Source organism: Ooceraea biroi, unplaced genomic scaffold (assembly GCF_003672135.1).
Source record: "Ooceraea biroi isolate clonal line C1 unplaced genomic scaffold, Obir_v5.4 UnassembledTig91, whole genome shotgun sequence".
Taxonomy (NCBI): Eukaryota; Metazoa; Arthropoda; class Insecta; order Hymenoptera; family Formicidae; genus Ooceraea; species Ooceraea biroi.
This window is the reverse complement of record NW_020825185.1, coordinates 2771-12848: the sequence shown is the minus strand read 5'-3', so window position 1 is coordinate 12848 and position 10078 is coordinate 2771. Positions and strand designations below refer to the sequence as shown.

Below are 10078 nucleotides of genomic sequence, written 5' to 3'. Positions count from 1 at the left end.
CGTGCGCGGCGACGCCGCGGGCTCCCCTCCCCTCCGAGTGTTTGAGGTCGGGGGGGAGTTCGTGGCGGCGCAGTGGGGAGGCATCACCGTGGTCGGGGTCTACGTGTCCCCGAGCCTGAGTCTCGCCGAGTACGACGGGTTCCTGGACAGGCTGGGGGGTGCATAGTTCAGCACCCCCGCGGCCTGCTGTTGGTCGCCGGGGACTTCAACGCGAAGTCCGCGCTCTGGGGTTCCCGGCGGCCGGACGCGAAGGGCGCGGTGCTGGCGGACTGGGCGGCGGGTCTGGGCCTGCATTTGTTGAACGTGGGCTCGGACAGCACCTGCGTGCGGTGGGCGGGGAGTCCGTGGTCGATCTGACCTGGGCATCTCCGGCCCTCGCGCGTCGGGTGTCGGGGTGGAGGGTGCTGTCGGGGGTGGAGACGCTGTCAGACCATAGATACGTGTCTATGGTGGTGTCTCCGCCCTCGGGCTCCGCCCCCCGCCAACGGGGGACGGGCGGACCCCGACCGCGGAGATGGGCGCTCAAGGGGCTGTCTAGCGACAGACTGGTCGCCGCCCTGCTCGCGTCCACGTGGCCGGAGAGGCCGGAGGGCACGGTGGAGGAGGAGGCCGGCTGGCTCGGGGACATCGTGACGCAGGCGTGCGACTTTGCGATGCCCCGGGCTGGCCGGCCTCGGCGACGGCCCACTTACTGGTGAAGCGCGGGATTGGCGGAGCTGCGGCGCGCATCGGGGCGCGCCTGGCGCCGCTTCTCCCGCGCCCGTCGCCGGGGGACGGCGGCGGAGGTGGACGCGCGCTACGGGGAGCTCCAGGAGAGACGGAGCTCCCTGAGGGCGGCGATCGGGGACGCCAAGGCGAGGGCCTGGGAGGAGCTCCTCCGGTCCGTGGAGGGCGATCCCTGGGGGCGTCCGTACCGGCTCGTGATGGGCAAGTTGCGGCAATGGACGCCCCCAGAGACGGAGGAGATGGATCCCCTGGAGCTACGCGGGGTCCTGGACACCCTCTTCCCGGCGGGAGGCGGGTGCCCGGGACCCCCGGAGTGGATGACCTCCGAGCGGCCCCAGGAGATACCGGGGATCGGTCCGGAGGAGTGGGCGGGGATCCTGCGCCGGCTGCGGGGCCAACAGGCCCCGGGGCCGGACGGGATTCCCAGCCGGGTCTGGGCCCTCGCGATGGAGGTCCTGGCCCCGCGAGTGAGGGCGCTCTTCGAGCGGTGCCTGGCGGAGGGACGCTTCCCCGCGGCTTGGAAGAGGGCCAAGCTGGTCCTCATCCCGAAGGGCGGCGGAGGGGACGTGGCGGCGGTGCGCAAGTTCCGGCCGATATGCTTGCTGGACGAGATCGGCAAGCTGTTCGAGCGGGTGATAACGGGCCGTCTCGTCCGGCACCTGCCCGGGGGTGCTCCGGGTGAGGAGGAGAGACAGTTCGGCTTCCGGGAGGGCCGCTCCACGGTGGACGCCGTGTTGAGTGTGAGGGCCCTCACGGAGGCCGCTGTCTCGAGGGGGGAGTTGTGGTGGCGGTGTCACTGGACATAGTGAACGCCTTCACCTCCCTCCCTTGGGGAGTGATAGTGGAGGAGATGCGCGCGCAGCTCCTCCCTCCCTACCTCGCGAGGGTGATCCTGGAGTACTTCCGGGACAGGTCGCTGGAGTGGGTCGACCGGGACGGGCGCACCAGGACCCGCGAGGTGGAGCGCGGCGTGCCGCAGGGGTCGGTCCTCGGACCGCACCTGTGGAGGCTCGCGTACGAGCGGGTCACGCGCGTCCTTCTGCCGCCCGGCTGTCACGTGAGGTGTTACGCCGACGACACCTGCGTGATGGCCGAGGGTCCGAGCTGGGGGGAGACGTCCGGCCTGGCGGAGTTGGCGGTGGCGGTGGTGGTCCGCGCCATCAGGGAGGCTGGGCTGGTGGTGGCGCCGCAGAAGACCCAGGCGATGTTCTTTTTCGACCATCGCCGGGGTCTGCCGCCTCCGGCCGAGATACGGGTCGGCGGGGTCAGCGTCCCGGTGGGGACCAAGATGAAGTATCTTGGCCTCACCCTGGACGGCACCTGGTCCTTCGGGGAGCACTTCGGCGGGCTGGCGCCGAGGCTGGAGGGGGCGACCAACGCGCTGAGTCGCCTCCTCCCGAACCTCGGGGGCCCGGAGACGCGAGTGCGCCGCTTGCTGGTGGGAGCGGTGCGGTCGATCGCCCTGTACGGGGCTCCGGTGTGGGCGGAGGACCTCGCGGCCTCCCGGCGGGCCCTCCAGGTGGTGAGGGCGGCCGAGAGGCGGCTGGCCGGGAGGGTCGTGAGGGCGTACCGCATCGTCTCTCACCGAGCGGCGCTGGCCCTGGCGGGCACCCCCCCCCCGTGGAGCTGTTGGCGGAGGGACACGCTAACGCGTACCTCCGCCGGCGGGACCTGCGGGAGAGGGGTGTGGTGCTGACGGCCAGGGCAAAGGTGGCCCTGAGGGAGCAGGGGAGGAGGGCGGTGCTGCTTAAGTGGCAGCGGCGACTCGCCGACCCGGGCGAATCGGGTCGGAGGGTCGCCGGGGCCGTCCAGCCCATCCTCCGCGAGTGGGTGGACAGAGGATGGGGGACGTTGACCTACAGGACGACACAGGTTCTCTCCGGACACGGATGCTTCGGGGAGTTCCTGTGTCGTATCGGGAAGGAGCGCGGACCGCACTGCCACCATTGCGGGGCGGAGAGGGACACGGCGGACCACACCCTAGCCGAGTGCGCGGCGTGGGGTGAGGAACGCCGTGTCCTTAAAGACGTGGTAGGGGAGGACCTCTCGCTGCCGACCGTCATGAGGAAGATGGTCGGGAGCGAGAGGAACTGGAGGGCGGTCTCCTCCTTCTGCGAGCAGGTGATGCTGCGGAAGGAGGAGGCCGAGCGCGAGCGCCGACCGGGGGTCGGCCGGAGGGGTCCCGGCCACGGATGACGGCGGGGGGGCCGCGGGGCGCCTTAATGGCGCCGGCGGCCCCCTCATCGCGTCCGGGGCGGGAGTGCCAGGAGCAGGGGGGTGGAGACTCGGGAGGGAGGTCGCGGAGACCTCCCTCCGGAGTCGCGGGGGGGAAGGGCCCCGACTCGGGTGGAGTCGGGGCTGCAGGCGCGCGACCCCCGTTGGGGGCAGAGTGTCGGCGGGGCATTTGCCCGGGCACTCGGGTGACTGGTCGTCGGGGCATCTGCCCGGGCCGTCATCGTCGAGGGGTCCGAGGACTCCTTGACCCCCAACGGGGAGTATCGGGGACGGGTGGGCGAGGGCTGACTTGGGAGTGTCGGCCGTCGCCCTAAAACCTCCCCTCAACACGAGGGGAGGTCCCCGCGGAGTGGTGGTCTGCCACGCACCGCGGGTGGGGATTAGGGCCCGAAAGGGCAGCGCACCGGCGCTAGGGACGTATACCGGGCATCGTGGGGCGCGAAAGAAGTGCCGTTTGGCCGATCTCGCGCCCCATACAGCCAGGGTTGGCAGACGGAGGTAGGTTTAGTGAGTATGAGTCTCACACTCCCCTCGCACCCCGCCCAAGGGGAGCGAGGGGGCCCATGACGGGTTCCTCCGAAGAAAAAAAAAAAAAAAAAAAAAAAGGTTAGGTTAGGTTTGGAGGTGCCCGGCCCGGACGCCCATGGGAAGGCGGACCGTTTGGCGGAACGGATCCGCGCGACCCTGATGGGCGGAACGGCAAAGGTGGCTCGCCCCGCCAAGCGGGCGGAGTTGACGGTCCGAGGTCTCGAGGACTCGATCTCCGCTCGCGAAGTGGCGGAGGCCGTTGCCGTGGCTGGGGGCTGCAGCCCCACGGCCGTTGAGACGGGCCCCATCAAGAGGGGCCCGGACGGACTGGGCCGTGTCTGGGTCCGGTGCCCGGCTACCGCGGCATCCAAAGTCGCGGGGCAGGCCCGGATCCAGATTGGATGGACGCGGGTCGGGGTAGCGCTGCTGGAGCCGCGCCCCCTCCAGTGCTTTAAATGTCTGGAGGTGGGACATGTGAGGCAGCGGTGCCCCAACCAGGAGGATCGGAGTAACCGGTGTTACCGGTGCGCGAACACTGGCCACCGAGCACGGGACTGCACCGCGGCGGCTCCCCGTTGCCCGCTTTGTGCGGACTTGGGGAGGCCCGCGGAGCACCGCCTCGGTGGGGCGGCATGCGCCCGCAGCAAGAAGGGCGGGCGCAAGAAGAAGGGCGGGGGGGCTGCGGCGGGGGCGACGGGGACAACTACGGTCCCCTCCGCGACCGCGCGGCCCGCATCCCCGATGCAGGTGGAGGAGGGGACGGACGGTGCCAAAAGGTCGGGGGGTACTCCCGTGGAGCCCCCCAAGGAGCAACGTCCGCCCAAGCGCCTCCGCAAAGAGGCGGCGACAGAGGAGAGGGGACTCCCGTCCCCCTCCCAAGCAAGCGGTGGACCGGCGGCGGGGGCGCCTCCCCCGGCCACCGAGTCAACAGGTGGTGGCCCGGAAGTTGCTGGGGGATTGGCCCCCCCGGTAACGGAGCCAACAGAGCGGTCGGTGGAGGGGACGGGGACGCCTTCCCCCTCCACTGCGACAGAGGTAGCCGGGCCGTTGGCGGTTCCGGCGGTTGAGGTGGTTGACCTGGAGGAGGTCGCAATGGCCAATACGTAATGACCCAGCGACTCCTCCAGGCCAACCTAAACCACGCCCGCCGGGCTCAGGACCTGTTTGTTCAGAGCCTGGCGGAGCGTGGTTTTGCGTTGGGCGTTGCGGCGGAGCCACATCGCGTGCCTGTCGGCCACCCACATTGGGTCGCCGACAGGCGTGGCTCCGTCGCGATTACTCGGTGCCCCGCCGCGGGCTCCCCCCCCATGTCTCTCCTTGAGTCTGGGGAGGGGTTCGTGGCGGTAGAGTGGGGCGACACCGTCGTGGTCGGGTGCTACGCGTCTCCGGCAATGGGTCTCGCCGCATTCGACGATTATTTGACCGGAGTGGGGGAGTGTGTCCAGCGATGCCTCCCCCGCCCGGTCCTGATCGCGGGGGACTTCAACGCCAAGTCTGGCGTTTGGGGTTCCCCGCGGACCGACGTCAGGGGCGAGACCCTGGTCGATTGGGCGGCAACTCTGGGCCTGTGCGTCCTGAACACGGGCTCAGAGAGCACCTGCGTGCGTTGGCGGGGGGAGTCGATCGTTGATCTGACCCTGGCCAATCCCCCTGCCGCACGCAGAGTGCGGGGGTGGAGGGTGGAGTCGGGACTCGAGACATTGTCAGACCATGTCTACATCTCGATGTCCCTGGCTCCACCCTTGGGTGCGGTTCCACCCCCTTGCCGCCCGGCCGGGGGCGACCGACCGCGGCGGTGGAAAGTGAAGGAGATGTGCGGGGACTCGCTGATCGCCAGTCTCCTCGCGGCGACGTGGCCGGACAGGGGTCCGGCCGATGACGTGGAGGAAGAGGCCACCTGGCTTCGGGACATCGTCACGGAGGCGTGTGACGCTGCGATGCCCCGGGCCAGGGGGCCTCGGGACCGGCGGGCAGCATATTGGTGGGACGTGGAGATCGCCGAATTACGGCGATCCTGCGTCCGCGCCAGAAGGCGTTTTTTGCGTGCCCGCCGGTCCGGGATCGTCGCGAGGATCGACGTCGCCTATGGGGAGTACCGGGAGACCCGGAACTCCCTACGGCGGGCGATCAGCAGGGCCAAGGACAGGGCCTGGGATGAACTCCTCCGGGGCATAGATGAGGACCCGTGGGGGCGCCCTTATAAGCTTGTTATGGGTAAGCTTCGCCCGTGGGCGCCCCCAATTACGGAGTCCTTGACCCCCGAGGTGAGGGAGGGGATTATAGACGCGCTCTTCCCAGTGGGAGAGGGCGTCCCCCCCCTTGCCCAGGACCCGCCTCCGGATCGGGAGGCGGAGGAGGTCCCGGGGGTCACTCCGGAGGAGATGGCCGGGGCCCGTAAGGGGCTGCGGGGCAACAAGGCCCCCGGCCCTGACGGGATCCCCGGCAAGGCTTGGGACCAGGCCCTTGAGGTCCTGTCCCCGCACGTGAGGCAGCTTTTCACAAGCTGCCTCAGGAGGAGGAAATTCCCTTCATCCTGGAAGAGGGCCAAATTGGTTCTCATCCCGAAAGGGACGGGCAAACCTGCGGACGAGCCTTCCGCGTACCGACCGGTGTGTCTGTTGGACGATGTGGGGAAGATGTTTGAGAGGGTGGTGGCTTCCCGCATCGTCCGGCACTTGTCCCGGAACGGTCCGGGACTGTGCGACGGGCAGTACGGCTTCCGTGAAGGTCGATCGACCGTGGACGCGATCAAACGCGTCCGATCGCTCACGGAGGCCGTAACCGCGGCCGGGGTGGGGGGAGTGGCGTTGGCGGTCAGTATTGATATCGCCAACGCCTTCAACTCCCTTCCATTGACGGCCGTGGTGGAGGCGATGCGTTATCACCGCCTCCCTGCCTACCTGGTGGATACGGTCCTGGACTACTTCCGGGACCGTAGGATGGAATACACCGGTCGGTACGGTGAGATACGTGGAAGGCGCCTGTCACGCGGGGTTCCTCAGGGGTCGGTGTTGGGACCCCTACTTTGGAACCTTGCATTTGACAGGGTCCTCAGGATTGCCCTGCCCCCAGGCTGCCACCTGGTGTGTTATGCCGACGACACACTGGTGGTGGTCGGGGGCCCAGGATGGAGGGAGGCGGCGCGCATGGCCGAAACGGCAGTGGCATGCGTGGTCCGCGCAATTCGCGCCCTAGGGCTGGAGGTGTCGCCTCAGAAGTCGGAGGCCATCTTTTTTCACGATGGCCTCCGCGGGGCACCACCTCCAGCCCACGTCATGGTGGGGAACGTCCCTGTCCCAGTGGGGCCCACGTTAAAATACCTGGGCCTCACACTGGACGGCCGCTGGTCGTTCGAGGATCACTTTGTAGGATTGGCCCCCCGGTTGGAGCGACTGGCCATGTCGGTCAGCCGCATTATGCCCAACCTGGGGGGCCCGCACGCGAAGGCTCGCCGCCTGTACGCGGGGGCGGTCCGATCGGTGGCCCTGTATGGGGCACCCGTGTGGGCGGGCGATGTGGCGGCCACCAGCCGGGCGGACAAATCCGTCCGGCACTTCGAGAGAAGGGTGGCCGCGCGCGTAGCCCGCACATATCGGACCGTTTCCCACAGGGCGGCGACGGCCTTGGCCGGCACCCCCCCCATCGCCTTGCTGGCGCCCGCGTACGCCGACGCGTACGAGCGGGCGCGGCGGGCGAGGGATCAGGGGGTCAAACTAACGGCCAAGGCCAAGGTGATCCTCGGGCGACAAGCCCGGCAAAGGGCGCTGCTCGAATGGCAGCGCCACCTCGCGGACCCGACCGTCACGTCGGGCCGGAGGTTTGCCGAGGCCGTCCACCCCTGTCTGGCGGAGTGGCTGGACAGGGGATGGGGCGGGGTGACGTTCCGAATGGCTCAGGTGCTCTCCGGACATGGTTGTTTCGGGGAGTACCTGAGCCGTATAGGGCGCGAGCGTGGACCGCGCTGCCATCACTGCGGCGCGGACCGGGACACGGCGCAGCACACCTTGGAGGAGTGCCCCTCGTGGGCGGGTGAGCGCCGTGTCCTGGTCAATAGGATCGGTGGGGACCTCTCCCTCCCGTCGGTCGTACGCGCGATCGTCGGGAGCGAGAGGTCCTGGTGTGCGTTCGCCTCCTTCTGCGAGGAAGTCATCTCGCGGAAGGAGGCGGCCGAGCGGGTCCGCGAGGTCGAAGACCCCGACCGGCAGCCAAGAGGCGGGGGGAGAGGACGGGGGGCTGGGCGCGCCAGGCCCGGATGACCCCGCTGGGGGGATCTAAGGTAGGATCCCCCCCTCCCCACCCGGTATGCGGCGACCACGGTCGGGGGACCACGGGGCACCGAGTCGGGCGCCCCGATACGTGGCCCGGTTTAGGAGGCGGGGCAGGCCCAACACCGGTTGGGTCTGCGACGGGCGGGGCTATCGGGCGGGTGACAGGGTACCCTTTTTCCGGTACTCTGGGGGACGGTCCGTGGAACGCGGACCAATCTCACGCCGGGTCGGCGGGGCGTTTGCCCGGGCCCGGCGTTCACCCTCCCGATTTCATACGCGGCATTGCTCCCGTGCTCGGTATTCTCCACGGTTGGGAGACTATTTATTTTTACGTGTTGGGTTTTTTGGGTTTTTCTGCTAAACCCTATAGTAGAATAGATATCCCTTCAGTAGTACTGTTTGGAATTTCGTGGTGGTTTAGTTTTTGGGGCCTAGGGATTTTCCCCTAGGCCTAGTTATTTTTGTGTTTTTGGCTCTTTGACCGCGCGGTGCGTCCATTGCACGTCTGCAATGGACAACAGCTATTTGGTAGACGAGCCTCTTCCGCCGGAGAGCCCTTTTTCCGGCATGCCTCCGGCAGAGGTCCCTACTAGCACCCCTGAGGGTGCCCCGGAGTGTGGCCCCTCCTCGGGGCCCTCTTCCGATCAACAGCTGGGCGCTGCGATCGACTTGACGGATGTCGCCGCCTACCCGGACGACGATGACATGTCGGTTTGTTCCCGCTTGTCCCAGGTGTCCAGCACTTCACGTGCTTCGCGTAAGCACAATAAAAAGCGTAAGGCGGCTAATCGCCTATCTGACGGGGACTCTGACGAGGATGTATGTGCCCGTCCTTGTGACGAGCACACCTCCTCCGTTGACATTTGTGCGCGTATTACCGAGTACGCCACAATGATTGATGACATCCGCAAAAAGAGCGGGAAGATGCAGGGTAAATTGAGCGGGGATATGAAAACCCTGCTCAAACGGATTAAGGACGCCACCTTCATCCTGGCGACCCGCGATAGTCCTGAGGAGGTCGAGCAGCTGCGACGCTCAGCGACCTCCATGCAGCGCGAAGTTACCGCTCTCCGCGAGTCGAACGCTGGTCTGCGCCGTGCGTATGACGAGGCGATGGCGAAGGTGGCTATGCCGCCGCCGACGCCCGTGGCTCCTCCGATGAGGCCACAGCCGCGTATCACTGCCAATGAGCCTGGCCCCCGCGTTACTATAGTACGACCGGACCCACCGGCCCGTGCGCGCGACGATAGTCGCCCTGCTCGCGCTGAGCAAGCGACTCCCCCTATCGATGTCCAGACCGTCACGGACACCGTTGTCCAAACGGTTATGGCGGCGTTGCGTCAACAGGGTGTATTGGGCCCGCGCAATCGTAGTGCGTCGCGCAGCGTTAGTCGCGGACGTCGACAGGCGTCCAGGAGTGTGTCGCGCGGTCGTTACCGCGATTCGTATAATGTGGATCCGTCCGCTAGATACGCGGCTGATCCATACTACGCGTACGATGACCCGGCTTCGGGTACTAGTGTAGCGTACGATCGCGCGTATCCCGTGCTGTCTGCGCCTCGTGTACGGCCTCCTCCCGTCCGTGAGGGAGCCCCGCGACCTGATGATTATGATCATCGTTATGATCTGCCCCCCACGTATGCGGGGGCTGCTCGCCGCCCAGCGAGTCAGCCGCACCCGCCCGCGTCCGTTCGGGGACCCGTCGATCCCCACCGGCCGTGGCAGCAGGCCCCTCCGGCCGCGCCGCAACGTGCCTCCCGCGATCGTCGTCGCCCCCCGCGTACCTCCGTGGTTACGGTCACGCGCGCGGACCATGGGCCTTCGTACGCCGAAACGTTGACGAAGGCCAAGGCGCAGATGCCAGACATCGGTCTGGACAAGACGCGAGTGCGGTATACCAATACCGGCGCGCTATTAATAGAGGTAGGCGGCCCGGAAAATAAAACGAAGGCCGACGCGTTGGCTGGACATCTCCGTGAGATGCTGCGGGACGGCGCCAACGTCCGTCGCCCCGTCAAGATGGCCGAACTCCGATTCGTTGGGTTGGACGAATCGGTGACGTCAGGGGAGGTCGCGAATGTTATTGCGCAGATCGGCGAGTGTCCGGTAGATGAAGTTCGCGTGGGTGTCATCAAGCCACTGCGCAACGGTCTCGGAATCGTGTGGGCGCAGTGCCCGTTGGCGGCTGCGATTAAGGTGTCCAACCAGGGCAAGGTGCGCCTTGGTTGGATGCTCGTGCGCGCAGAACTAATGAGGGCAAAGCCGTTACGCTGCTTTCATTGTCTGGAGGTCGGCCACGTTGCGCGGGGCTGCACACGGCC

At 67.6% G+C, this 10078-nt stretch overlaps 2 protein-coding genes across 2 annotated transcripts; both read left to right on the top strand.

The window, feature by feature from the left end:
* Positions 1-923: 923 nt before the first annotated feature.
* On the top strand, positions 924-2922 carry LOC113563546 (collagen alpha-1(I) chain-like). Its single transcript, XM_026975199.1, has 2 exons — positions 924-1466; positions 1639-2922. The coding sequence occupies exons 1-2, from the start codon at positions 924-926 to the stop codon at positions 2920-2922; spliced, it is 1827 nt and encodes a 608-aa protein (XP_026831000.1).
* Positions 2923-3648: 726 nt separating this feature from the next.
* Positions 3649-4618, top strand: LOC105285945 (branchpoint-bridging protein-like). Its single transcript, XM_011350515.3, has one exon. The coding sequence runs from the start codon at positions 3649-3651 to the stop codon at positions 4594-4596; it is 948 nt and encodes a 315-aa protein (XP_011348817.2). The 3' UTR covers positions 4597-4618.
* Positions 4619-10078: the final 5460 nt, after the last annotated feature.